The sequence below is a fragment of the Canis aureus genome, chromosome 21, assembly GCF_053574225.1.
Source record: "Canis aureus isolate CA01 chromosome 21, VMU_Caureus_v.1.0, whole genome shotgun sequence".
NCBI lineage: Eukaryota > Metazoa > Chordata > Mammalia > Carnivora > Canidae > Canis > Canis aureus.
The window spans coordinates 760,910-787,292 of NC_135631.1; the positions used below are offsets into that span (position 1 = coordinate 760,910).

The 26,383-nt window shown below is 45.3% G+C and overlaps 1 protein-coding gene across 1 annotated transcript in view; it reads right to left on the reverse strand.

The window, feature by feature from the left end:
* Positions 1 to 709: 709 nt before the first annotated feature.
* Positions 710 to 26,383, reverse strand: part of DDB1 (damage specific DNA binding protein 1) — a 32,665-nt gene continuing 6,991 nt past the window's right edge. Inside the window, exons 6-27 of the mRNA XM_077861853.1 lie at positions 25,807 to 25,904; positions 24,667 to 24,825; positions 23,940 to 24,023; positions 23,049 to 23,165; positions 22,344 to 22,446; positions 17,353 to 17,428; positions 17,149 to 17,257; positions 15,266 to 15,444; positions 15,005 to 15,168; positions 14,821 to 14,928; positions 14,462 to 14,669; positions 13,456 to 13,551; positions 13,221 to 13,332; positions 12,126 to 12,249; positions 11,629 to 11,793; positions 10,852 to 10,946; positions 4,659 to 4,829; positions 4,175 to 4,284; positions 3,742 to 3,911; positions 3,414 to 3,516; positions 2,138 to 2,261; positions 710 to 1,511 (exon numbers count right to left, since the gene is read on the reverse strand). Of these exons, the coding sequence (XP_077717979.1) occupies positions 1,428 to 1,511; positions 2,138 to 2,261; positions 3,414 to 3,516; positions 3,742 to 3,911; positions 4,175 to 4,284; positions 4,659 to 4,829; positions 10,852 to 10,946; positions 11,629 to 11,793; positions 12,126 to 12,249; positions 13,221 to 13,332; positions 13,456 to 13,551; positions 14,462 to 14,669; positions 14,821 to 14,928; positions 15,005 to 15,168; positions 15,266 to 15,444; positions 17,149 to 17,257; positions 17,353 to 17,428; positions 22,344 to 22,446; positions 23,049 to 23,165; positions 23,940 to 24,023; positions 24,667 to 24,825; positions 25,807 to 25,904 (2,759 nt within the window). The 3' untranslated portion in view covers positions 710 to 1,427. The remainder of the gene's footprint in view (positions 1,512 to 2,137; positions 2,262 to 3,413; positions 3,517 to 3,741; positions 3,912 to 4,174; positions 4,285 to 4,658; positions 4,830 to 10,851; positions 10,947 to 11,628; positions 11,794 to 12,125; positions 12,250 to 13,220; positions 13,333 to 13,455; positions 13,552 to 14,461; positions 14,670 to 14,820; positions 14,929 to 15,004; positions 15,169 to 15,265; positions 15,445 to 17,148; positions 17,258 to 17,352; positions 17,429 to 22,343; positions 22,447 to 23,048; positions 23,166 to 23,939; positions 24,024 to 24,666; positions 24,826 to 25,806; positions 25,905 to 26,383) is intronic.

The window sequence follows — 26,383 nt, forward strand, 5'->3', positions numbered from 1 at the left end:
TTTTCCTGACACTGTATCAAAGGCTGATTTTAAAGGAGCCTGCCAATATGCCTAGGATCAACCCTACTCTCCGCTGCTGGGACAGAGCAGCCTTTATTCCCACTGGATCACTGGTGGAAATGTGGGTGCAGGCACTCTGACCCACTGAGCTTGAAAGAAGTCAGGCTCTGTTTGCTGTACAGAAGGGTGAACCCCAAATGTGTCCTACTCCTGTATTTTCAAACCAAAGGCGCCAAAGGTTTACTTGATTAAACCAGAGGAAATAAAATCAGACTCCAAAGGGCATGTGGCAACAGGAAGCTGAGAGATGCATGAAGAGCTACTTGCCCCAGCCAAGGAGCAGCGCCTGGGAGCTAGTTGGCCAGACACTGTATACACACCTAAAATGACATAAGGAAAGGCAGCCCAAGCAACTCCCAGGCTCGCCAGGTCACTAACAGAGGCAACTGGGAATCATATGGTGGCTACAGAGTCAACAGCACCCAAAGACCACTGAATTTTAAAAATTACCCCTGGGATCCCACCAAAAATGATTACGTGGCAAAGGAGACACAGAGGTCACTTCACTACTCAAGAGGAGCTGTTGTGGCAGCAAAGTGCCTTGCAGCCACTGCCCTAAAGGAGGGAGACAATGGTGCCCTGAATTAGGCGTCGTGTGACTGGGATGCTGGGGAGTTGGGCAGCAAGAAGGAAAGTGGAAGCAAATGGATCTTTCTTCTTAGATTCTACTTTATTTGGTAAAACTCAGAAACTAACAACCAATTCACCGTCCCCACTTCCTTCTCCCTGAAGAAGGCAGTTCCCCAGAGACAAAAAGGCTGTGGCGGTTTGGGTATCACCCACCATCTTCAGGTTTCAGACTCGGGCAGCTCATGGCCTGGTGGTCAGGCCTCCAGACCCAAAGCTCTCAGGCAAGACAGAAAGCAAAAGGAAGCTCTCACTTCAGAGACAATGAACCCGTCCCGCCCCCTCTTCCCCCTTACCCACAGCCTCCCTGCACCCCCAATCTAAATAAAAAGATAGCAGAGGACAACATATGAGTGTGATACACACACCACACACACACACACACACACACACACACACACACACAGCTTCCTTTCAGCCCAAGAGCTGCAAAATCCCTCCCTGGAAGGAGGACAACTGGCAACACCAATCAAGACTTGGTGGTCCAAAGTGATGGTTGGAATCCTCTGAGACTGGTAAAAATCCAGGGAGAAAATATTCCACCTTCACCCCATTCCCAGGTCTCCAGTGAACTGGTTTTAGTTCAAAGAAATCCCCATTTCCACACAGGTACTGTGGCTTCTGGGACAGCTGGCTCAGGGAAAGGTTTCCCATGGCCAAGAAGACAATGGTGGGGGAGGGGAGCAGGGCAGAGAGCAAAGCCTTCGGGAAGGGCCTGGAAAGGGGATCCCAGCCCTGGGCTAATGGATCCGTGTCAGCTCCTCCACAACTTTGATCAGGTCGTCCGCAGTGGCCTCTCGCTTCATCCCGCTGCCATCATCATACTGCAAGGAGGAAAGGGGAGCGGTGTGAGGGCCACAAGGCTACTCTTCCCTCCCCAGGGAAAGGGGACAGTCAGGAAGAGGCACCTGGCTCCAATGCCACGGCAAGAAGGAAGGTCTCTTCAGAAACCCATACCCCTCTTCTGAAAGGTTCAAGTCAGCAAGACCTACTTACTGACAGCAAAGCTGGCTCAGAGGCTACCATCTGGCATACATTTCTCCCCCTCCCAGGATGTTCCCCAGAGGCACCATCTCCAGTTAGCAAAATCCCAAAACTCCACATTGTGGAAATTTCTCTTCCCTGCAGGATCCTGACCTGATCCAAGAGCCTCCCATCTGTGAGTTGCCAGAGATCCCGCACATGCCTGAACATGCCCTTGCTGCTCCAGCACAGAGGTCACATGCGTAAAGTTCCTAGTACAGTGCCATGACCCTTGGCTACATTCCTTTGCCCTCAGACTCCACCTTCCCACAGGGGAAGGAAACAACTTAGAAAGGGCCACCAGCATTTAAGGATCAAGGCAGGAGGCCCCCAGTGTTCTGAGACCCTACAGCACACCCGGCCTTGCCATGGACTTGTGTCACAGGTGTCGCGTCACAGGTGCAGGGCCAAGTACCACACAACTCACCTGAAGGTTTGCCACAACCTCCTGCATCTTGGGCCGGCTGATGTCCAGGAAACTCTCAATCAAGTCTCCATCAATGAAGCCCGTGGCTGGTTCTGTTTTTCGCTCAGTATGAAAGGATCTCCAGGTGGACGGGGGAGTTAAGGAATGTGTGAGATCTGCAAATAGCCTTACTCTCGGTCACCCCCACCTCTGCAAAGACCACAATCTACAGCAGTCATCAGATGAGAACAGGAAACATTTTCAAAAATCACATTGCTTTTTGGACAGTTTTGGAACTAAAAGACATTAGGTAAAATTATTATCCAAACTAAGGTTTCTCAACTGTTAATGTTTTTAAAGCTACAGATGAGACCCTCCTTAGCACAAAGCCTGGACATATGTGGACCATTTTCTACAAGCGCTCCAGGTAATCAGACATGCACACCGGGAAGAACCATGCTCCTAAGTCTAGCCTGGATCTTCACAGATGAATAAACTGAGGCTTAGTGAGACAAGAGGCATGCCATCAGTCCATCGCCTCCCTCCCAGGCTAGAGCAGGAGCCCTCCCACCTCCTGCTTGGGGAGGACCTTTTCCATCTCCTGGAACGAAAAAATGTCCAGCAATACTTGGATCCTGAGTGTCCCGAGGGGGCTGATCCCTGGGCTTCTGGAAGTTTCCAGCTTCTTCAGTCTTCCCCTTCTTCCACTTCAGTCTTCCCCCTCTCTCATGAGGATTCTCAGATACTGCTGTCCCCAACATCTCCCGAAGTATGCTCCTAAAGAAGTCATCTAAACTGCCTATTTGACATGTAAGGCCAGAAAGACCAAAAGCAGATATATTTCAAGAACACAAATATGTATTTCCAAGATGAACCAGGTAAACTGGATGGTAGGTAGTACATGGGGATTCACTATACTATTTTCTCTACTAGTCTTTGAATTTTTCCATGAGAAAACTGTATTAAAAAAACAGACAGGATCTCTGGGTGGCGCAGCGGTTTGGCGCCTGCCTTTGGCCCAGGGCGCGATCCTGGAGACCCGGGATCGAATCCCACGTCGGGCTCCTGGTGCATGGAGCCTGCTTCTCCCTCTGCCTGTGTCTCTGCCTCTCTCTCTCTCTCTCTCTCTGTGACTATCATGAATAAATAAATAAAATCTTTAAAAAAGAAAAGAAAAGAAAAATAAAAATAAAAAAACAGAACCAAATACATTTCCTAAGTGGATAGCAGTTTCCAGAAGCAGCTGAGGATAATGCGTCAGTCTACCTGTGCTGGGACATGCCTCTGGGAAGGATATAAAGAGTGCTCAATCTTGCCCACACTCTTGATGACTTTATTGAGTCGATTCTGCATATCCAACAGGAGGTTGTACCAGCTCTCTGACAGCGAGGTCACCAGCCCTGAAGAAGCAAAGGGAGCCGGGAGCTACAGAACACGCAGAGCCCACAGCAAGCATCTTCTACCAAGGGCAGCCCAGGAAAGCAGCACGAGGAAGGACGACCTTGTGGCAGCCTCTGCTAGTGAACTCCTAGGTGGTGTCCAACTGCTCTTCCTCACCCCTCAGAATGGTGGCCCCCTAGGAAAGGGGCCCGTGTGGGAGTGCACCCTGCAGGGGCTAGCCTTACCAATCATGCCATTGACTGTGCCAAAGAGCACCGAGCCCTGTGTAGGAGTGGAAGTCTCGCCCAGATTCTGCATGACCAGAGAGCCATGGCAAAAGACGTTGACAAATTCACCCAGATGGAAGAGACCGACCTCCTGGAGGTGTTGCCGCTCCTCATCAGTGGTGGCAGCACTGAAAGGCAGTGGGAGAAACTCATTCCCTGCACCTCCTGTCCCCACCGGTGGACACTGTGTGCTCAGCCTCTCTGGTGAGTTCACAGTGGCAGAGCCGGTCTGAGAGGCTGCCTGTTGTGGCTTTGATTCCCTTGTGAAAGAATTCTACCTCGTGAAGAGGAGCACCGATGCCTGAAAGAGCACCCAATCAACTGAAAGAGGACACATCACCAGACCCAGGGGTGCCACCTCCTCCACACTATTCCCAAAGCCACCACTCACCTATCCTTCTGACACACAAACAAGTTAAAGGCATTTTCAGCCCCCAGGAAATTGTCATCATCCAAGATTTCAACAGCACTCATCCAGTTGGGATTGAAGTCTCGAGCAATCTTAAAATAGATAAGGTATAACAAGAAAATATATTCAGCAGTTACACGGAAGCCAGTTCTGGGACCGTCTTTTGGCCAAGGCTGAGAGCCTGCCCTGCAGACGATGCAGCTCTGTGTTTTACAACTGCCACTCTAAAGGGATTCTACCCCCAATCTCTGGCCAAAACATCCCATTTGGTTGTAACTGACCAGAAATGGAGCCTACTCAAATTCAAGTTGAGGGGAAGGAGGTCTCTGAAAATACCTAATCAATGCAGAATGTACACCCCAGGGAAAACCTTCTGCCCCCACTGGACTTGATTACCCCCATCACCAGAGAAACACTTGCAGGGGCCAGATCCTAAATGAGAGGTCTGCTCCCGTCCCCCAAATACCTCTTCAAAGTTCCCCTCCATGGGCTTGTAGGCAAGCAGCAGCACCGATCGCATCAGGTCACCCACCAGGATGAAGTCGCCCTTGGTCTTCAGGTAGAGGGCCATGATATTGTTGTAATGATTGCACTCAGTGCGAAGCTCCTTTTCTGTTGTCCACTCATAAAGCCGAACCTGGGAAGGACATCTTGTTTCTCTCAACCTGAGGGGCCCAAACTCTCGGACTGACCACTGTCCCCCTCCTCCACCCTCCATCTGCAGCACCATTTATCAAGGGGCACCATGGGATGTGATATGGTTTGCTGTGGTATTTGCATAAACATTTTTTATTTCAGTATTATATATTTACGAAATACGAAAATAGAGCGAGCACATCAAAACAATAATACAAAGTTTTCCTTTACATAAAAATATGAGTCAGTGTAAAGAAAAATGCTAAGTAATAAACAGTGATGCTAAGGACATAACAACAAAAGATGGTCTTCTCATGACTGAAGGGTGATAACTGACCAGAAATATTTCTGGAAAAAGAAGATCCATCTCCAGTTTCCTGATCACAAAGGAACAAGATGGCCTCCCAACAAACCATTTTTTCTGAACCCTTCTGAAAACATACATTTCCAGAACATTCTGATGTGAACGCAACAAGAAGAGAAAATGGAATGGAAAGTCCAACAGATACACTGTCAAATAACTAAAGGACTCTTCAAGCGTTAGTCTGTGGCTGCCCAAGGGCTTTTGTCCTCCTTCTGTCTTCTCCACTGCAATGTTTCTTCAGTTACGACCATACTTCCAAACAAACGCAGATGCTTTACAATTAGCATACAGATGAACGGATATTTGGCACAACCCAGTCAGAAAAAGAGAGACTCAACTCCCTGGAGAAGCCTCCACTGGCAGACCCTTCAGGATCCCGGTGGTCCCATCCCTGGCTTCTGCACACACAAGAACTCATGGGCAGAATATATTAAGCCATGATTTCTCGGGGTTGTGTAAAGAACCTGACCTCCAAGATTTATGCATGACAATTACATTGACCACCACACCCCCACTGGCAGGGTCAGGGGTGCCTAGAGCACCCCATATTTGTTAAGCCCAGACTAACAGAGGAAGGAAAATGGGGCCAAATGTTCCATGTGCTACTGGCTACACCCCCTACCCTTCCACTCCACACTCCCAGTCTCCCAACCTGCTGTGAAGACAGTCAAGGCTAAGGTAAGACATCATCAAAACCCAAGATGCCCATTCTTAACCCAACAGGCTCTACATGACTGCTGTCTAATATGGGAGCCATTAACCACATGTGGCTACAAAACACCAGAAATGTGGGGTGCCTGGGTGGATCAGTCACTTAAGCATCTGACTCTTGATTTCCACTCAGGTCATGATCTCAGGTAGTGGGATGGAGCCCTGCATCAGGCTCTGCACTCAGCAGGAAGTCAGCTAGAGATTCGCTCTCTCTGTCTCCTCTCTCCCCCTCCTCCTCCCCTTCCCCCAGCACACACTCTCTCTCAAATAAATGAATCACATATCACATCCCATGGTGCCCTTTGATATATGGTGCTGCAGATGGAGGGTGTATATATATATATATATATATATATATATATATATATATATATATATATATACACACACACACATACATATAAAATAAATAAATAAAAGGGGGTGCCTGGCTGGCAGTCAATTGAGCATCTAATTCTCGGTTTTGGTTCAGGTCGTGATCTCAGGATCGTGGGACTGATGATCCCCATGTTGGGCTCTGTGCTCGGCAGAGTCTGCTTGGGATTCTCTCTCCCTCTGCCCCCTCCTGCTCATGTGTGTGCACACATGCTCTCTCTCTCTCTCTAAAATAATAAATCTTAAAAAAAACCCAAGAAAACAAAAAACACACTCGAAATGGGCCTAGCCCAGATTGAGCATACTTTTGAGTGTAAAATATAAATCAGATTTTAAGGTCTTTGTATGAAATACATTCACAAAATATCTTCTAATAATTTTTATATAAATCACATATTGAAATAATAGTTTAGATATATCGGGCTACATAAAATACATTCCTAAAGAATGTATTTATATATTCCATAAAATACATTCCTCATTTAACTTCATCTGCTTTTTACTTTCATTCACATGGCAATAACAAAGTCCAAAATCACACCTGTGGCTCCTATGGTATTTCCTTTAGACAGCAATGGCCTAAACACCTGCTATCCTACCTCGTACCCGACCCCTCCAACTCCTGCCCACGAGCTCTGACCCCCCTGGCGCACAGTCACCGGGCAGCCTCTCCTCTGGCCATCCCCTTTCTCTAACTCAAGGGTGGCTTTTTCACAAGGACTCCAAGCCATCTCCCTCAGCCTCCCACTACGGCTGGGACTGGGGGACAGACGTCCTCCCTGCAATTCCTGCCAGCCCTTTCTCACTTCCATCCTGCCTCCTCCCTAAAATACCAGTCCCGAAGCTCACTCTACCAGACTCTGCCAGCACCACCAAGTCTGGAGCAGCCATGCACACCCTCACCCAACATTCTCTCCAAACAACCTCTTGTAATTCTTGGTGACTTCTACATTCAGAGAAGACCCAATACTGACCTCTTTCCGTTCTTGACCCCCTTCTCCCCACATTATCTTGTCCAACTAGTGGTCACCCCTCAGAGCCTGTCACTAAAAACAACTCCAGAATCTTGTGTCCTCAGTTTCACTGTTTCTCAGATGCCCCGAGTCCCTCAGCATAAACTTTGAAGATTCTCGACCCCATTGCCCACTCTCCCTTGATCCTGCTCACCAAACATAACCCAACTCTGGCATAAGTCTAGTCTTCAACAACAGCTAAGGAAAAACAATGGGAGCCCGATGACTGGTCTCACTTGAACTTCGAGACCACTCATGACAGGGAGTTCCTCAGACTTCCCAGTAACTGGATACTCTCCTGGTCTGTTACACTCCAGGTCCTGAAACAAGAAGCCATACCTCCTCAAACCTCTACTACCTCCACTTCTACCCTTCCTCTCAGCTTCCTCCCAGAGGACGGACACAACCAATAGAGGACCTCCGGTGCTTTCACCATCTGCGGCCCACACGGCGTAGAGGGTCCCCCCTCTCATAGGTCTAGTCAAAAACACGGCTCCAGCCCCTCCTCTCTTATAGACCATTTTCATCAGCACAGAAACATAGTCGTATTTCCACACTCAAAAAACTAACAACGCCCGCCCCCTTCCCCCTCACCCCCCCGCTGCCCTGCAATCACCAAGACTCTTCTTCACTGCAAAACTTGCCAAGAGCATTTTCTAGTTTTCTAATGCTAGCAGCCCTCTCCTCGCAGTCCTGGTCAAACCCTCTTCTATCAGCCTCCCATTCTACCGCTCAAGCAAAGGAGCGCTGGTCCAGGGCAGTATCACCTTCCCTGTTGCTAAAACCAGCGGCCAACTCCAATCCTTAGATTACCTTCTGGCAGCATTTGCCATCTACCGATTCCCTCCTACCTGATAATGCTTTCTTTCCGTAGCTTCCAGTTTTCTCTCTTGGTCCTTTTCACTCATCACCATTCTGTCATCTTCCTCATCACTCCACCAGGACTCAGCCTTCCCATCTTTCCCTCTCAGTGCGTGGGTGAGCTTATGGCACCCCATCCAGACTGGTGGCTTTAAATGCCATGTCATAACCAGTACCCGGCCATCCTCAGCCCAGCCCTTGCCTGGATTCCAGACCTCTCACCCAGCAACCATCCTGACATCTTCACTAACCCTGACTACTGAAACTACTGACACATGTCCAAAATCAGGCCTCTGATTTCCCTACTGACACATAGTAAGAAAAATATATTTGAGGATGTCTGGGTGGCTCAGTGGTGGAGCATCTGACTTTGGCTCAGGTGGTGATCCTGGGATCGAGTCTCTCTCCCTCCCTCTCTCTCTCTCTCACACACACACACACACACACACACACAAATTTGGTCTCTGCCCCACTTCTTGACTCAGGGCTCCTAAAACCCTTGTAACTTCCTAGGTGTGAACAGTATTTTACACTGAGCTCCTAAATCCTCCAGAATTTCCTGGGTGCTAGGAGTCCTTTATTCTGATGAGGTGGATCTTGGTGGTTCCTGGATAGTTCAGGACATGGGCTAGTCACCGTGACGAGAAGCCTAGACCTGTATGCCCTCCTCCCCAATCCTCTGGGGAAGGGAGAGGCTAGAGCTTCAGTTAGTGGTTGATCATGCTGGGGCACCTGGGTGGCTCAATGGGTTGGGCATCTGCCTTTGTATCAGGGGTCTGAGGATCGAGTCCTGCCTCAGGCTCTGCTCAGTGGAGAGTTTGCTTCTCCCTCTTCCTCTGTGCATGCTCTCTCTCTCTCTCTCACAGATCGATCAATCGATCGATCATGCCTTGGTGATGGAACCTCCATAAAAATCCATCAAGTACAGGTTCAGAGAGCTCTCGAGTTGGGAGGATGGCATACATCAACTCCACAAGGAAAGAAGCTCCTGTACTCAGGACCCCTGTGGACCATGCTCTTATGTTCATCTGGCTCTGTGTATCCTTTATGATAAGCCAGTAAATATAAGTAAACATTTCCTTGAGTTCCATGAGCTGTTTCATCAAGTATCAAACTTGAGAGGAGGCTGTGGGAACCCAACTTTGTAGCCATGTTGGACAGAACTTTGGGTACCCTGGAGCCCCAGTGCTGGGGATAATGTCTGAAATGAGGACAGTCTCGTGGGACTGAGCACATAAGCTGTGACATCTGACAGCAGCTCCGGGTAGCCAGGGTCAGAACTGAATCACGACAGCACAGTTGCTGTCTTGAGTCAGAAAACTGGTTGGTGTGGGGATAAAAACCCTACACATATGGTGTCATAGTGTTGAGTAAAGAAACATTTCTCTTCACCATCCAAACCCACTCTATTCAGTCTCACCCTGTCAATAAATGGCCATGCCACCCACCCTTCCTGTTGCTCATGCCAAAAGTCTTGGCCCTTTATTCCCCCCAACACACAGGTCATCTTCCATGCAGCATCATAGCCTCTCCGTGTTCACCTCTTCCATCAGCAATCAGCAACCTCCTCCCCGCAACAAGAGGCTGTTGTCTCCATTACCACTACAGCCTCACAGATGTCATCACTCCTGTCCTTGGGCCCCTCCAGCCTTTTCCAAGGTGTAAAGTGATCTTTCCAAGACCAATGTCCAATCACATCCAAATATTTGCTCAAATCCTCCAGAAATTTCCAACATTCTCAGAGTAAAACTGAAAAGTCCTTAAACAGCCTGTGCATTCGATCCCCTGGCTGCTCCTGATTGACCTCTCTGCATCCTCTGGCTCACTCTCACCTCCGACTCCTTGCACTTGGCTTCTCCCAGACACAGGCATGGCTTATCCCTCACTTCCCTCAGGAACCTGCCTGGAGGTCACTGTATCAGCAGAAGCCTCGACCCTGTGATCAAACAACCATCTCCTCCTCCCACCCCATGCTCCTTTTGACACTCCTCCAGTCCCTGTCCCATTTTTATTTTTCACCATCTTTAAAACATATATGTACTATCTGCTCATAAGCCCCAAAGGGCAGCTCTTTGTCCATTTTGTCCACTGCTCTATCTCAACACCGAAATATGCCCAGCCCACAAGTGTTCAACAAATAGGTTGTGAATAAAAACAGCTACCGAAAGTCTTGACTTAATTGATGCTTTCTCACTCGCATACTTCTCAGCACCTTGAACAACCCATGATGCACTGGGGGACTCCAAGAGGGGACACAGGACACAATATTTCCCAAATGTACTTGACTACAAAACTGTTTAAAACTTTTTTGCAAGGGAGGAGGAATCACGGCAGAAGAGAAGCAGACTATTCCACAGGATCAGTATTCTGGGGATATACATAGGATAACGCAGTTTGGCTCACCTTGTTCCATAAGGATGAAATAGTCCCCTGTCACCACACATTTCGGAGTGGTTCTCACCCTTTCCTCAATATCCACAGCACTTAGGATCTGATATGCAAGGGGGCTTCCCATAACGGAGACTAACACCTGAGCCAACCTGAGTTCCTCCCTGGACTCCTAGTTCCACCTCCCATTCCCAATACTCTGTCATTCTTAAAATCTGTCGCATACCCAGCCTCAGAGAACATAAAGGGGACATGCTCTGTAGACGATGGTGTGCAACCTAGGGTGTGATACCAAGTGGTGTGGGCCTCACCGTGCTGTTGATGCTGGCTAACAGCTTCCCATTAAATTCCACCATAGAGTACACAGCTCCTTTCACTTCCTTCTCGGCCACAGTCTGTAGCTTTCCTAAAGGGAGAAAGACAGACTCTGAGACTCCTTTCTTAACTCATCCAAAGAATCCTGATTCCCCCTGGCTCGAATTCCTGCTCCCAAACCACACATCAGAATTCAGGAAATGGAGTCAGTGTCCACTGGGGTTAGCCACCACCACAACTGTGAGCCCCAACATGATGTGCAGGGACTGCAGACTGTGCCTAAGATCTGCCTGCCCCCCCAAAACTGTTGATCCAAAGTCCAAGATGGAGACCAACTCTCATCTTGGCCATCTGAGCTGAGGTTTTTGGCTTGATAGCGAGTCTTTAGAACCATCTTATGTGGGGGAGATGAGAAGAGATGGATAAATGAACACGAAGCGCTAATACTGAGCAACCAAGGGGAAAGCAAATCTAGGACTCCTCTTATCTTGGCGACTAGACTTTCTTACTTATAGTTTACATCTCCCCTCATCTGCCTTTCAAAGAGTAGAAAAAGAAGAAGCACAAGCCAAATTTTACTTGTGTGTCTGCTCACTCCCCTCCCCCAAAATTTATTCCAACCATCAGCAGCCTGAGTGAAAGGAACAAAAGTGCTCAGGTCGTAGCAACTAACCCAAGCTCTTCTGCTGCTTAACTAAGCAAGCTCTGAAACCAAAATGGTTACTTTCCCAGAATTTTAAATCTCTCAATAGCTGGGGACTGTGCCCACTCACCGTCAGAATACTGAAAGACCACAATTCGACCTTGCTTGGGCTCTGCCTCTTCGGGATACACCATGGCTGTGCCCACAATGAAGTACGTGTTGGGGTCTTTGCCCAGCTTGCAGGAGACCAGGCTTAGAGCATACTCATTCTGCAGAAACTGGTGGGCATGAAGCACTGGAAGGAGAGCCAGAGAACATGACTAGCTGCTACTGATCCCCACACATGTGACCCTGTACTCCAGGGGGGCCCCAGCTTGGGTCCACGCACAGTGTCCAGCTCCTGTTCTTCCTATCTCCTCGGCCTGTCCATCCCTCACCAGCCTGTGCTGACAGGAGGCGGCCCAGCACCCTGGATTCCTGGCCAATCCAGAGGCCCCACCCCTCCTTTCTTCTCCTCCTAGAATGGTCTACCACAAGGTCTATCAAACTGTGGAATCGATCAGAGCCCAGAATAGACTGGTTCAGGGAGGACATAGGCACAAAATGACAGAAAAAGCTCATCTGTACCTTCAAAGGTATGCTGGTCAATGATGAGGAGATTGTGCACTTCCACCTCTTCTCCAAAGGAGGTCTCATGCGGTGCTGTGCTGCTGGAGAATAGCTTGCTGGAGCTGACGCTGCTGGACAGGGCCTGAGAACAGAGAACACACAGTCCCTTTCAAAAGCAGACCAGGCACTGGAAGCATCCAGGTGATGGGGTCAGCCAGGATCAGGGAACAGAAGCCGAGTCTGAATGAGGAAAACTGAAGGTTGGCAGCTCAAGTGGAACCTGAAGAACAGAGAGCTCTGGAGGAGAAGGTTCAGGGATGGAGGATATGGAGCCAAATTCCGTATAAAATTGACACAGCAGTCCAAAACAGAACAATCTAATGGTTACTAATTACCATTAAAACAGTGATGCCAACTCAATCAAACCAAGCTAATGAGGAACTAAGGTAACCTAATAAGGGGAGAGACTCCGTATCTCTCAACGGAAAGAGCAGGGTGCACATGAAATAGAAAGGTGTAAGAATCATATAACCTGGATTAAGGAAAGAAGTCTCACCACAGATATTTAGGAGCAAGAAAAGCATAGAATATGTAATGTAAGACAATCAGCTAATACCTCCAAGGAGTCTATTACATGGGGCTGGAAATTGTCCTACTATCCTCTGTATTTCACAAATGAGAATTTTAAAGTTTAGATTTACCCAAGGTCACACAGGCAGCGATAAACCTTGAAGCCAGTTCTGTCAGACTCCAAATCTCACTTCTTACCTATTATGCTATGCTGTCCCCAATTATGCACATCCCACAAAGTATCCAAATTGATGATGAAAGAGAATTATTCATCCTGCAAGGAAGGCTACAGAGTAGCAGAATCACTGACCACCACACTTATCCCCAGTTCTTTCCCCAACGCTCCGAGGGGGCCAAATCCAGCTCACTACCTGTGTTCACACTGGAACCCAACTACCTACCTGCTGTCTGTGGCTGTTTCTTTCATGGCACACTGGAGTAGTTGCTCCCTATGGTTGACAATGCTATACATATTACATGATCCTTTCCAGAAAAGTTTGTCAGCCCTGCTCTAATGCTATCTTTCTCTGTCCGTGCCCTCACCTGGGTGCTAGCACTGGGCCTCAGGGCCGTTGTGCCGCCACTTGTGTCTTGGACTTCGATCCGGCTGGAGAGGACCCCAAAGCACTGGGACACTTCCTGATAGCAGATCTTCCTGGAGAACAAGTGCAGACAGTGCCTCTGAGAACAGGTCTGAGAGGGGAAGCACCCCACACCAACAACCAGATCACTGTGTTCTGCGGCCCTCCTGCCCTGGCCCCCCGACCCTGGCCCTCACCTTGGAGACTCATAGAGGGGAACTGTGCGGATGTGCAGTTTCTGGATCTCGTCGATGGTGCCAATGGTGAGAGTGCTGTTGTTGGCCAGTGCCAGGCTGGAAAGAAGGGTCTAGGTTTAGACTGAGTAGACCCAAGAAAAGAAAGGATACTACAAGGTAACTCCACAAGGGGAAGAAAAACAAGACATAATTACACTAGCTTCCTGCGGGCAATGGTTCTCCACCTGGACTCATGCTAAAAATCACCTGGGGAGACATGACATATTCCCACTGCCACCCCCATCTTATTTATTAACAGGTCCAGCTGAGGTTTTTAACTGCTCTCCATTTAATGCTCTTGTGTAGCATTTGAATCTAGAACAGAGATTCTCAAATTACCATTTGCATTAGAATCAGCAGGAGGGCTTATTAAAGCAGACAGCCAGCCCCTACCCCTCCAAGGTCTGAGTTTAACATTTCTTATCTTTTTTTTTTAAGGACCTTATTTATTTATTCATGAGAGACACACAGACAAAGACAGAGGGAGAAGAAGGCTCCCTGTGGGATCAAGCTGTGAGACAAAGGAGAGGCTCAACCACAGAGCCACCCAGGCATCTCCCTGAGTTTACATTTCTAATGAGTTCCCAACTAGTGCGGTGGCTGCAGGTGAGGGACCATACTTTGACCAAGTCTTGCTTTAGGGGAATGATCTCTAAGTCAGGAATTCTGAAACTTGACAACCCTTTGAATAACCTGGGAGGTTTTCTTGAAAATACAGATTCTATGGTCCAAACCCCAGATCTACTGAATCAGAATCTGAAAAGGATTCAAAAAAATATATACCTTTTAAAAAGTGTCCCAGGGATTTCTAATGGGTAGCCCAGATGTGAGAACCTCTGCTTTACGTTTCCCATCTCAGCTACTTACACTGATTTGACTTTTGGGAAAAGGCTAGAGGAGGGTTTGAGGAAAACACCATGATGTCCTCAATCAATGGCTCCTGTTAAAGAAAGGAAAAGAGGCTCACCTGTCAGGATACCCATCAGAGTTGAGGGGACACATGTAGTTGACCTCCTTGAGGTTGACATTGGAAAAGACCAACTTGTGGTTGCTGCTGTAGATGACAGTGGGGCGGTCAGAGCAAGCAAAGACGTTGGTGGTAGAAAGAGAACGGAAAGTCCTCAATACCGTGGGCTGTGTGCCCAGAGTCACCTTCTTACGGTCGCTCAACAGGCCTATAGAAAGAATGGCATCAGGAGAAAGAAGGAAGGAAAGGAAACAAGACAAACAGCTGGGTTGTGAAGGTTCAAAGCAGTACCCAAAGGCTACGGCAACTCTACACTCCTTACTTCTCCAAAAGCCCTCCATTCAAAGTGTTATTCTTACCTGTCTCAATGTTGAGCCCGAAGTAGAAAAGTGCCCCATCTCCCAAGGCACAAAGGAGATAGTGGCTACTCTCAAAAGTGGTCATCAGGATGGAGCGAGGAATGATCTCTGTGGGAAAGGGGCACATTAAGACTTGCTCCATTTTCTCATTCCAACCTTCAAAAGATCCTTACAAAACACCTACCTCCACCCAGCATCTCTTTGTGCAGCAGCTCAAAAGACGGCAGCTTCAAGATACGTGCAGAGATGTCAGTCCACAGGCCAATGGCACAAAGAGGGGACAGCCCATTGCTGTCTCCCAGCGGCGTGATGTCCAAGCAGGCCACTTCATGTTCCATCTCTGTGTGGCTGAACAAAGATGAATATGGCAGAGGAAGGACCCTAAGGATGAAAGAAGCCCCAGAGAATAGGAGAGGAAAAAAACAGCAGACAGATAAACACACACCTGATCTGTCGGAGCTCCTGAGGATGGATCTGCAAGTAGTAGAGGGCCCTTCCCACAGCTACTACCACCTGGCTGCTGTTGCAGGAGGCCACACTGATGTTCTTGCCCTGAGGCTCCTTCCACTCACTGACCAGAGCTTTGGGTTCCTGAGAGACCAATCTCACAGATGCTGAAGTGATCTAGAAAAAGAAGAGCAAGGTCTCCAAGCATCTGCTGGGATCCATACACTAGTGGGAAGGTGGTAAACAGTGCCCTAGTGGAGCCCTAAAAATAAACTACAGAAGTCCTCTCTGCCATATGTATTTTTTCCCTAAACTCCTGCAACGATTAGTTCTGATAGATGCCATTTTTAGTTGAAGCCCCAAATCAGACAAGCTGAAGGCTGCTTCCAACTTACCTACCTGCAACCAGAAAAAAAGCAACTTGTTTTATTCTGATTAAGTCTTGGGAGAGGTAGCAATGGAGGAAGACCCCATGACTACCAGTCTAGCAGTTTTTCTCAACCCAAAATTTAGTCCTCTAAAACAGCCAAGTTCTTTACTGTGCATGAACCATTAAAATTATTTAAACCTTGCAGGTGTCTGGCTGGCTTAGTCAGTGGCATGAGTGTGTAACTATTGAGCTCAAGGTCATGAAATCAAGCCCCATATTGGGTGAGGTGATTATTTAAAAATAAAACCTTGAAAAATAAAATTCTTTAGAAAAGGCTATGAAAATATCTTGAAATACACTTTAAAAAATCTATTTCATCACTGACATAAAACAAAAAGCTGACTGATGACACTGTAACATATGTATCAATTCATCTTAACCTATCAAAGCTGACCTCCTATTAATAATAGATACATGAACTGGAACCAGTCTTTAGGCTTTAGTTAGAAAAACTCGCAAAGCAATGAATCAGTATCTGGGCACCTCCCACACTTGGTCCACAAACCAAAATAACCTTCCCTCTGGCTTTTATCAAATCTACCACTGCTAAAAGGAAGACCGAAGTGGATAAAAAGACGGAAAGAAAGTGCCATACCTGACACTGGCAAACATGGACTTTGGCCACAGTTAAGAAAAGTCAAGAGTTGAGGAGGGTATGCAGAAGTGAAGAATGCCAGGGGTCATTCCAAACTAAAATCAACCGGAGGTGGGCATGGTGCTCAGAAATCATGGCTAACAAGTGTCAAAAGGATATGTGACCCCATACTGCATATACAGATTTAAAGCAAATTCAAAACAAAGTAAGAGCTCTGGTTCTAATAATTTATGTGAAAATGCTGTCAATAGTCAAATATGGATGGGAGCACTAGGCCTAAAGAGGTATATATTATTACAAGGTAAGAAAAGTGTCTCAGAAAATAGAGCATGGTTAGTGCTAAAATGATAAACCAAAACCATAAAAAATATTATGATCCCAGTCTGTAAGAGAATGTGAATAAATACAACATATGTATATTTGTACAAAAAAAAAAAAGATAAAAGGAATAACTCCAAAGTTAAGAGCTGTTGTCTTCTCTGAGTGGTGGGTTATTGGGTAATTTTAACTTTTTTTTCTCTAGGATTTGTTACTTTCAGAGGCATAAGAATGGACTGTTGTGAGGCACCTGGGTGGCTCAGCGGTTGAGCATCTGCCTTTGGCTCAGGGCGTGATCTCAGGGCCTGGGATCAAGTCCCACATCGGGCTCCCCACAGGAAGCCTGCTTCTCCCTCTGCCTGTGTCTCTTCCTCTCTCGGTCTCTCACCGAGAATAAATAAATAAAATCTTAAAATAAATAAATAAATAAATCTTAAAAAAAAAAAAAAAAAAGGAACTCATAAAATCCTGCAGTGCTCTATACTGCACTCTAGATCAAATTCAAGTCCATGGGGCTTGCCCCATTCTCAGTTACTACCTGGATGAGTTGTTGATGAGCCACGTTGCCACAGAAGAAAGTCTGCTGATCATCCACAAAACCCATCAGTTCGGTTTCTTCCACTTCCTCTCCGTTTAACATGAGGACTCTGCAGGAGGAGGGAAGACTGGGTCAGCCAGACCTGCTCTCCCACCTTGCAACCTTGACAGGAGCATCTGGAGTAGGCGCCAGACTCACCCTTACCTTGTCTGGCCCACAAAAGAGAGCACCAAAGTGTCATCAGTCTCCCGGTTTGGGTCAGACCGCAGTGGCCACAGACCTGGAACAAAGATCAAGGATAAAGATGCAGAGCAGAGCCCAACACTCGGGTTGCCACATCTAAAGAAAGGCAGCCTGGCCTCAAGAAGGAGCAGGAACTTTGTGGAGTCCACACTGAAGCTAAAAGAGCCACTCTCTTCTTTCCTGGCTTTAAGATTCCGAAGAAACTATTTTTAAAACTGTTTTGAGCTTAATATTTTAAAGTTTTTCCTTTGATTCCAGATAGGATGATAACATTTCTAGGACTAAAAAACAAAATTTATCTTTAAAATGTGTACATAGAAGTTTCACTCCAGGAAACCCATCCCCCAAATAAGTCATCAATAGTCTCTTGTTCAGGGCAGCCCTGGTGGCGCAGCGGTTTTAGCGCCGCCTGCAGCCTGGGGTATGATTCTGGAGATCTGGGATCAAGTCCCACGTCAGGTTCCCTGCATGGAGCCTGCTTCTCCCTCTGCCTGTGTCCCAGCCATTCTCTATCTCTCTCAATCAATCAATCAATCAATCAATCAATCAAATCGAAAAAAAAAAAAAAAAAGGAAAAAAATAGTCTCTTGTTCATTCTTCAAAAAAAATTTTTTTTAATTTAAAGAATTTGGTAATCATTGTTTTACAAGTACAAATATAGGGGCGGCTGGCTGGCTGAGTTGGTGGAGTGTGCATGTGTGTGGGTCCAAGCCCCATATAGTATTTAAAAATAAAATTTATAAAAGGTTACACAAGGACACACACATATAAATAAAACCTATCATATACTGTTCTGCACTACGCTTTTCCATTTTATACTAAAGCCCTTATCACAACAGTACCTTGTTTTTGACAGTGACACAGCATTTAATTGTACAGATGTACCAGTTTTAAGTCTCCACTGATGGGCACTTTTTCAGTATTTTGCATATAACGCCACAACAAATGATCTTGTATTTACATCACTCTGTCTATATGAAGGTCTATGGGATTGATGCTTAGAATTAGAAATGTCCATAAATCACTAACTTAAATGCAGGTGCAGTTTTGGCAGAGTTTACCAATGTCTGCTTATCTCCTCCCAGCCTCACCCACACAGTGTTGTCAAGCTTTTGGATTGGATTCTGGTCACCTAGTATATAAAGAATGGTATCACCATTTGCTTTTTACTTTTAAAGATTTTATTTATTCATGAGAGACACACAGAGAGGCAGAGACATAAGCAGAGGGAAAAGCAGGCTCCCTGCAGGGAGCCCGATCCAGGACTTGATCCCAGGATGCTGGGGTCACAACCTGAACAGGAGGCATACACTTAACCACTGAGCCACCCAGATGTCCCCCACTATTCAATTTTGGTTTTGGGGGTATTTTCGTTTTTTTTTTTTTTTTTTTTAAGATTTTATTTATTCATCAGAGACATAAGAGAGACCCCAGGATCAAGCCCTGAGCCAAAGGCAGACACTCAACCACTGAGGCACCCAGGCATCCCCACTATTCAATTTTTATTTGCATCTCCCTTAGTACAAGTGAGGCCTGTTACCTGTCTTTGCCAATTTGGGGGCAAGAATTTTGGTGATCATGGGATGCCTGGGGGGCTCAGTGGTTGAGCAGCTGCCTTTGTCTCAGGGAGTGATCTCGGAGTCTAGGGATCAAGTCCCACATCGGGCTCCCTGCATGGAGCCTGCTTCTCCCTCTGCCTGTGTCTCTGCCTCTCTCTCTGTATCTCTCATGAATAAATAAAATCTTTAAAAATTAAAAACAAATTTTTGGTGATCTTCTTTATAGAAATGTTTCAACATTAGGGAAACGAGGCCTTTGTCTATAAGATGGACTACAAACATTTTTATCTGGATTGCCATTTCTTATACTTAGCTTTGAGCATTTTGTTTTTGCCGTGCAGAAGTCTTATGTTGTTGAATTAATTAATCTTTTCCTTTGCTTCTGTGCTTTTTGAGTCATAGTTTAAAAGGCCTTCCCAAAAAAAAAAAAAAAAAAAAAGGCCTTCCCCATTCTAAAATTATAAAGGGGGGGCATCTAGGTGGCTCAGTCAGTTAAGTATCTGCCTTCAGCTCAGGTCATGATCCAGGGGTCCTGGGATCGAGCCTCACATCAGGCTTCTTGCTCAGCAGGGAGCTACAGCTCCCCCTGCTTAAGCACGTGCATGCTCTTTCTCTCTGTCAAATAAATAAAATATTTTTTTAAATAAATAAAATTATAAAGGAATTTGACAACTTTTTTACTTTCATATAACTTTTTTTTTTATTTTAAAGATTTTATTTATTTATTCATGAGAGACACAGAGAGAGAGAGGCAGAGACAGGCAGATATTGCAGCAGGCTCCATGCAGGGAGCCTGATGCAGGACTTGATCCCGGGACTCCAGGACCATGCCCTGGGCCGAAGGCAGGCACTAAACCGCTGAGCCATCCAAGGATCTCCATGTAACTTCCTTTTTATATTAAGTCTAATCCATTTGGATTCTAGCAAGGTATATAAAGTACAGTATGTATCCAAACTTATCTTTCCCAGTTGATAACTCGGAACACCATTTATTAAACAATTTATTTTTTTTTTAAATCATCTTTAGGGCAGCCCAGGTAGCTCAGCGGTTTAGCGCTGCCTTCAGCCCAGGGTGTGATCCTGGAGACCCGGGATCGAGTCCCACATCGGGCTCCCTGCATGGAGCCTGCTTTTCCCTCTGCCTGTGTCTCTGCCTCTCTCTTTCTGTGTGTCTCTCATGAATAAATAAAATCTTTAAAAATATAAAAATAAATAAATAAAAAATCATCTTTATCTCACTGAACTGAGATACTACCATCAGCATACACTAAATTCCCACAGGTCTATTTCAGGACTTGTTTTTTTAATTTCTGGATTTTAGAGTCTGCTCAAGCAAACTCTGCCTATTAGTGCACCAAAACTATACTTTAATTTACTAAGGTTTAAATGGTATGTTTTAGTATCTGGTAGGGCTAGTCCTGTCTCGCTGCTCCTTTTTAAGTCTTCCTGGCTTTTCTTGCTTCTTCCTTTTTCCATTTGGACTTCGGCTTATCTAGGTCAAGAAAAAAACCTCTTGATATTTTTATTGAGATACATTTAATACAAAAATAGGTCAAATAGAGATCACTTTATAATTTAATTTATAGGACCCTGATATAGTTTTCATTTGATCAAGTCTATCCTTTGAATTCTTAAGGAGTATTTTAAAGTTTTTCCTGTACAGGTTTTGCACATTTCTTGTTCAATTTATTCCTTGGTATTTTACCTTTTCATTACTATTGTAAATTGGCTCCTTCCCCTCCAACTATACCTTCTATTTTTTTCTTTTTTTTAAAGATTTATCTGAGAGAGTGAGAGAGAAAGCACAAACACCAGAGAATGGCACAGGGAGAAGGAGAAGCAGGCTCCTCACTGAGCAGGGAGTCAGACACGGGGCTGAATCCCATGATCATGACCTGAGCCAAAGGCAGACGCTTCACTGACTGAGCCACCCAGGGACCCCTTGATTGTACCCTCTAGCAGACTGTGTTTTCATATGAATGCTATTGATTTCAGTACATTAATTTTATACCTTGCTGCCTTAATAAACTGTCTAGTTTTCAGTCGATTCTCCTAGCTTTTGTACTTTTATGATCTCTTCCTAATTCATAACTCTCTATTTCTTTATTTACCTGTTCCTATCCTCTTATTACCTGATAGTCTAATAACTTTTTCCTTTTTTTTTTTAAGATTTTATTTATTCATGAAAGACACAGAGGAGAAAGAGAGGCAGAGACACAGGCAGAGGGAGAAGCAGGCTCCATGCAGGGAGCCGGACGTGGGTCTTGATCCCGGGTCTCCAGGATCATGTCCCGGGCCAAAGGCAGGCTCGAAACCACTGAGCCACCCAGGGATTCCCTAATAACTTTTTTTCTGATGTGCCTTCTATTTGTACCTATGATTTTGCTTTATGATTCAATCTGATCATTTTCTTGTAATAGGTGAGTTTAGCCCATTTATATTTACTGATACTTGCCAGATAGATCATACATTCATGCAGATGTTTGATAACAGTTCTGTCATATTACCTTGAGTCATGTCTACTATTTATACATAAAAATCTTTCACTGGGACGCCTGGGTAGCTCAGCGGTTGAGCGTCTGCCTTTGGCTCAGGGTGTGATCCTGGAGTCCTGGGGTCAAGGTCGCATCAGGCTTCCTGCATGGAGCCTGCTTCTCCCTCTGCCTATGTCTTTGTCTCTTTCTCTGTATCTTTCATGAATAAAATCTTAAAAAAAAAAACAAAACCTTTCACTATATAGTCTTTCTTTGATCTTTTTGATTAGTATAGCTCTCCTGGAATTTAGGTTTGTATTTTTGTTCCAGAAGTTACTACCTAAAAAAAATTTTAAAAAAGAAGTTACTACCTTTATACTTACACCTTTGTATGATATTCTATGATATTCTCAGTCTCCTCTTTTTTCAGGGATTCTATCAGTTCCCTTATAAAAATATTAGACTTAACTTACAAATGTTTCCTTTCCATGTCTCTACTCCTTATGCAATTTTGGTCAACAACATATTTTTTCAACTTTACTTGCTTGGCACCTTTTTAACTTTTTTAGAGATTTTATTTATTTATTCATGAAAGACACAGAGAGAGGCACAGACACAAGCAGAAGGAGAAGCATCCCTCCCCTGCAGGGAGCCCGATGTGGGACTGGATCTTGGGACCCTGCGATCATGACCTGAGCCAAAGACAGATGCTCAACCTCTGAGCCACCCAGGCATCCATTTGCACTTTTAAATATGTTTAAGCTTCTACCATTTATTTCTCATTGAGACTTTTTAAAAAATTCTTCATCTGACCTGCTTTCCTCTAAGCTCTCACTCATGTGCCTTTACAACACCTAATGAGGCCAAAAGCCAAGGTCACTTAAATAAGATTTGCATCCTATGTCTACCAAAAGGTTACCTTTGATGCCTGGTAAGTCAATGCTGGCATGCTCATGGATTCCGATTCCATTCCGGATGATCCGCAAGGAACCTTCCTTGAAAGCCCCAGAGCAAGTAACCAGCTGCAAGCAGAGAAAAGGTTTCTAAAAAACTACCTTCAGAGCCTGGGGCCATCATACTGATGCCTAGAAGATAAACGAGCTATACCTAAACCCAAGGACCCTTTCAGCAGAGCTAAGTTTGAGGAAGCCGACTCAACAGAGGCTGATTTCCAAGTCTCTCAAATTTACCAAGCAGATAGGACATCTAGTCCAAGAAGCAAAGAGCAACTACCACTGCTCCTAACAAGCAGGCTTCCATCCTTGAAACCTAGTCTACTAGAAAGATCACAGGATCTGGAATCGGACACACCTGCCACTTGGAGGTTATGTGACCTTGGACAAGTTACTTGATTTTTTCCTGCCCCCAAGCCCTCTCACTTCTTAAATGGTCAAGAATTCCTATCTAATTAGGGTATTCATGTGATCACAGATGATGTATATCAGTATCACAGGCCAAAAGATGCACTCAATAAAAGGCAGTTATCCTTGCATCACTGGGATTAATGAGTTATGCTCTTAAAAGTTATCTTCAGTGGGCATGCCCTACTCCAGACAGGCAAATCTTAGAGGACATGGTTTGAGTGGGTGTATCAACTATCCATTTCTGGGAATGATCTTCTTACCTGTCCCTGTCCCTGCCTCTCCAGGTCCACCACACACATATCCACAATGGGTCCTAAATTGGTAAAGGTTTCCATGGCCACTACATAGGAGCCTTGTTCATTGCTGTCAACATTGAGCTAAGAAGAAAAAAACAGTTAGTGCTGGAATGCTCCTAAGAGAGCCACCCTAAAGAGGTTATCATCCAAAAGAAACTCTCAATCCTTTTAGATCTGCCCTTCTTGTGCTCCACTGGATGCTTCAAGAAGGGGAATGCTGACTAAGGAACATGGTTGGCCTATAGGAGATCCACTCATTATTCAGGGATTTCTCATCTGTGAGTCCCATGGATTATTATTATTTTTTTTAAGATTTTAAAATTTATTTATTCATGAGAGACACAGAGAGAGGCAGAGACATAGGAAGAGGGAGAAGCAGGCTCCCTGTGGGGAACCCGATGTGGGACTCGATCCCAGGACCCCAGGATCACGACCTGAGCCAAAGACAGACACTCAACCCCTGAGCCACCCAGGTATCCCCCATGGATAGATTTCAAAGCAGCAGGTTGGAAATTAAAGCGTTCCCATGCGTTTTTTGGCAGGAAAGGTCCAAAGTTTTTGTCTTCTAGACGTGATCTGAAACATTAGACTATGGTCTACTTGAAGCTAGGAGTTGGGTCCCATTTATCACTGTATCCACTATGCCCAGCACCTTGCCTGGCACATCTATTGAATGAACTTTTAAGGCAAAGAGCTAGTCAGGGGAGGATGTGAAATCAGCCAAGAAGAAAGCTGCATAGTACAGATGTGGATGAACCGAAGAAATTCTGAGAGGCTCCAAACATAGGAGAAACTTAAGGAAGAAGCAGTGGAGGTGGCAAAGAAGCAGCCAGAAAAAAGAAAGTGTCTTCTCACCTTCACAAGCTGGGAGTCCCCAAGGCGAGACCCAACAAACACAACACCATTATCGAGGTATGTCAAGCATTCAGCAATAGAAGTCTAGAAGAGAGCCAATGGAATGAGAGACATTAGAACCGATACCCCATGACGCAAAAGCAAAATGTCCTACCACCTCGTGAACATCTGCTAAGAAAATGAACAACTGCAGCCATGAGTCCCAAAACGATTCTCCATTTCAAAACCTCAGTTCATACTAAACAAATGTTCCTAAATCTCTGAAGTTTGTGACTCCATTTACCACATCCTTACTGTCAGGAAGATCTATACTTTATCTTGTAGGTACCTGCTCCAAGTCATCATTTTAATCCCAATGGTTCCAGTCTCCTCAAAATAATTAGATACCTCTACAATTCACTGCATCATTCATAAACTTTGGGGGGAACTTCTTCCTGGAATTGAATATCAGCATTAGATTAATCTTTAATTCTGAATGGTATCCTTTTTATTTTTTTTTTTTTCTCTTCCTTTTTATACTTGAGATAGTGCTCAGCTGTCTGTGAAATTCTTTAACATCTAACTTATTCAAAATCCAACTTCCATAGCAGGACTGACCATTTGTTTGCTAGGTGCTAAGGAGTACAATTCCCAGTCTCACACTGCTCACATTGAGTCGCATTCCCAGACTCACATCTGGGGTCACTGGGCCCCTAGGAGAATGTAGCAGAGCAGGGACAATTCCTACCTCTCCGAGGAGCTCCACACGGAGATCTTTGAGGGTGACAGTGCCATCCATCTGTTCCTCCTTCTCCAAAAGCAGCATGAAGAGCCTTCCCTCCATGTCTCCCAGCAGATAGCGGGAACCATTGGGGTCCACACGATTGTGACACACAATTGTGCTTTGCTGCCAAGAGGGAAGACATGGTCATTATTATTATTATTATTATTTTTTAAAGATATTATTTATTTATTCATGATAGACATAGAGGGAGAAAGAGGCAGAGACATAGGCAGAGGGAGAAGCAGGCTCCATGCAGGAAGCCTGATGTGGGACTTGATCCCGGGACTCCAGGATCACACCCTGGGCTGAAGGCAGGCGCTAAACCGCTGAGCCACCCAGGGATCCCCAGACATGGTCATTAGACATTAAATCTACCACAACCAAAGAGCAAACCCTCGTGAACCACTCCCTTTACCAAACCTATCCATTTCACGAGCAAGGAATCCACTTAGCTAAGACTACCTGTGTGAAGTCAATTTATTCTGAAGACAACTTTCTGAGGAACTCAATATACCTTAAATGTTTATTTACATCATTTCACTGGAAAATGAAAATATATAGAAAGTAGGAAGCAGCTTGAAGTATTTATTGGACTATGGATACTAATTCAGATTTTGTTATTTATCCTCACTACTACTGATTACCTCCCACTGTTAATGTTACCATAGATTTTGTTACTTAGGCTTTAACTTAATCTTTTTATTAATTCTTAAAACTTGAAACGTTAAAGTTTAAAACTTTTATAACTAATTTTTTATGTCTATATAACTTATCGCTACATTATCTGCACATGACTTGAGCTCTGAAAACATTGAACAAAATTTGCAAAATTCTCCCCTCCTTCTTAAAAAGTTGCCCCAGTCAACGGAAAGGGTAAACCTACTTTCATTACTACTTCTTTCTCATAGTTAGCTAGCAAGCTATCAGTAAGCAAAACCAGGCCAATCTCTTTGTATTCCCAATGACCACCACAGTATCTTTCACACAGCAAACACTATGACAGACATCTTTAAGCGTCCCTTTGACAAATGAGGAGAAAGAGAGAAGCAGGGTAAGAACAAGGGTGAAAAACAGAGGAGGGAAAAGTAAAAGACCACTGCTCACCTTGATGATAGGAGGAGCAATTGCCAGGTATTTGTCACCATTGTGATAGGTGATTGATTCCTGTCCAATGATGATGGCCCCTCCGAAGGGCTCTGGGACTGCAGGAGGAAGGGCAGCATTAGAATGCTCAGCACTTTGGACCCGCCAAGCCCTACAGCAACAAGGGCACTAATCCAGCCAGCCATCTCTGAGGCAAACCTTCAGACAATTATAATTTTTTAAAAATACAGCAAAGTCCAGGGAACATGATAGCTTTAACTGAGATTGCTGGCTGAGAAATTTTAGGCTGGCATTATCTAACCTTAGTAGTATTTTAATTGTCACTCTGTTAGTGCTTCTGAGTTCCTAGGGATGAAGAGTCTTCTCTGTGCTCTTCCACCTGCATTCCTCCCCTTTTCTCTCCGAAACTTTGATCCTTTCCAACTCGAAGCTTTTATTTTTCTCCTTGTTCCTTAGCTTAATTTCCCCCATTATGAGGGCCACCATGTAGAAAAAGCAATTTTCACTTGAGAGTTTTAAAACTTCTCCCCTAGGTGAGCCACATAACATAATGTTGTGACGGGGATACAGGATAAGA